At 30.3% G+C, this 2,425-nt stretch overlaps 1 protein-coding gene across 3 annotated transcripts in view; it reads left to right on the top strand.

Moving 5' to 3' along the window:
* LOC119597375 (transcription factor GATA-4-like) overlaps positions 1–2,425 on the top strand; it is a 217,529-nt gene that overhangs the window by 208,425 nt on the left and 6,679 nt on the right. For all 3 annotated transcript variants that reach the window (XR_005230834.1, XR_005230835.1, XM_037946932.1), the window contains one exon: positions 2,254–2,425. This exon is cut by the window's right edge and continues 1 nt beyond it. Coding sequence is in view for 1 of the 3 variants with exons in the window: in XM_037946932.1 (XP_037802860.1) it covers positions 2,382–2,425 (44 nt within the window). In the remaining 2 variants the exon portion in view is untranslated. The remainder of the gene's footprint in view (positions 1–2,253) is intronic.

Here is a 2,425-nt window from a genome sequence, read left to right as displayed (position 1 = left end):
GGAATCGCGCGGTTTTCGGACGCGAGCAGGGAGACGACGGAGGTTTGAAATACGACTAAGAAAAGAAAAACGAAAGAAAAAAGAAGAAGAAAAAATAAAAAGAAATAGAAAAAAAAGAACGAAAAGGAAAAAAAGCTAAAAAGGAAGGAGCGAGAGCGATACCGAGGAACGGATGCGCCATGAACGGGGCCCTTGTCTCGCTCCCCGGGCGGACATCTCTATAAAAAAGCCGAAGTTGGGGGAAACTGATCGATGTAGTCGGAATCTACACAAGGCGGCCGGACGAGCGAGACGGCCGATGCAGAAAGATAAACATCAACATCCCCGGCGGAGAGCAGGTGGCGCCGCCGGCCGGGGAGAGAACAAGCAGTGGCGCTCCCTCTGGCGGCCGGACGTGGCTGCGTCAGCCGCGCACGTGGCGCCGCCGCCGCATTCCGCGCCCGCCCGCCGGAATCCCGAGGCGCTGCTGTGATAGTCTTTCTCCTTTTCCAATTAATTTCCACTTCGCCTTCTCTTTGTGTTTCCTAAAATCTTCTGCTTACCAATATTTTCATTTTCTTTCATTGGAACATTTCTGAATTTCCTGGAACTCGTTACGTCATGTTTGTTTTAAATATCCCGTTGTGGTGTTCTGGGATTTTCATCGAGTTTTGCGAACGGTCGGATTGAGGCAACGATATAAACACAATGTATGAAAGATAAAGCGTAATGAAAGAAAACGAAGCAAGAGAAAGAAAGAAAAGCGAAAAGCGCGAATGAGACGTGAAGAATAAAATTTACAAAACATAAGAACGAGAGAAAGAGAAGAAGTAGAAGAAGGAAAATAATGAAAAGAAGAAGAAAAACAAAATGAAGGAAAAAATAACAACAACAACAAATTAAAAAAAAACGTAAGAGAAGAGAAAAGAAAAAAAAACACGAATAAACGAAAAAAAAGAAAGATGAAAAAGAGAGACAGAGAGAGAGAGAGAAATTGAAAGCAGCCTTTGATTGACCCACCAATAACTAGGTAACACGAGATGAAAATGTATTTGGTAACACTTTTAACCCATTAAAAACGATCCCAATTTATTATCTAAGAAAGAAAGTATTGCATGGTATCGCTCTGCTTTCATGATGGTAATTCATGGACGGTTAACGTGCTGTCTAAATTATGCTTGTTTGTGTTTATAGGTGTGTGTGTGTGTTGTGTTTGTGCATGTGTTGTGTGTGTGCGTGTGTGTCGGTCTGCGTGTGTGTGTTTGTATTTTCGTATGTACGTGTGCATATGTATATTTTTATATATTTAGTTTTTTGTATGTTATATCTGTGTATCATTATCGTTATCACCGTAATTGTTATTATTAATGTTACTGTTGTTCTAGTGGTTATTATTATTATTACTATTATTATTGCTATTATTATTATTATTATTATTATTATTATTATTATTATTATTATTATTATTATTATTATTATTATTATTATTATTATTATTATGTTTGTTGTATTTTGTTTTTTTGTTTTTTATTATTTCATTAGTTATATGTAATATTATATATGTAATGTTATAGTATGTGATAAATAAAATAGATAGTTATATTATAATATAATAATTGATAATAATAATAATAATAATTAATAATATAATAATAATTAATAATATTATATATATTATAATAATTATTATTATTATTATTATTATTATTATTATTATTATTATTATTATTATATTATTATTATTATTATCATTATTATATATATATATATATTATATATTATAATTATTATTATAATATAATTAATAATATAATAATTAATTATAATATTTTATTATTATATTTATTTATTATATATAATAATATAATTATTATGATATATTATTATTATATATATTATATTATTATTATTATTATTTATTATTATTATTATTATTATTATTATTATTTATTATTATTGTTATTGTTATTACTATCGTTATTATTATTATTATTATTATTATTATTATTATTATTATTATTATTATTATATTATATTTATTATTATTTTATTTAATATGTTATGTTGTTGATTATATTATTATTATATATTTAATTAATATATTTTTTTTATCATTATTATTATCATTATTACTATTATTCTCATGATTTACCATTATTATTATTACTATTATTCTCATTATTTATCATTATTATCACTATCATCAACATTACTCTTACTACAATTATCATTACTATCCCCCTTTATCCTCACCCTCCCTCTCCCTCTCCCCAGATTACCCCGGCAGCGAATTTTGCGCCGAAAGTCGGGAGTGTGTAAACTGCGGCGCCGTGCAGACCCCGCTATGGAGACGCGATGCAACTGGTCACTATTTATGCAACGCCTGCGGTCTCTACACCAAGATGAATGGGATTAATAGGCCGCTCATTAAGCATTCTAGGAGATT

This window comes from Penaeus monodon, chromosome 39, assembly GCF_015228065.2.
Source record: "Penaeus monodon isolate SGIC_2016 chromosome 39, NSTDA_Pmon_1, whole genome shotgun sequence".
NCBI lineage: Eukaryota > Metazoa > Arthropoda > Malacostraca > Decapoda > Penaeidae > Penaeus > Penaeus monodon.
The sequence above is the reverse complement of the archived record's forward strand: the minus strand, read 5'-3'. Positions and strand labels throughout refer to the sequence as shown.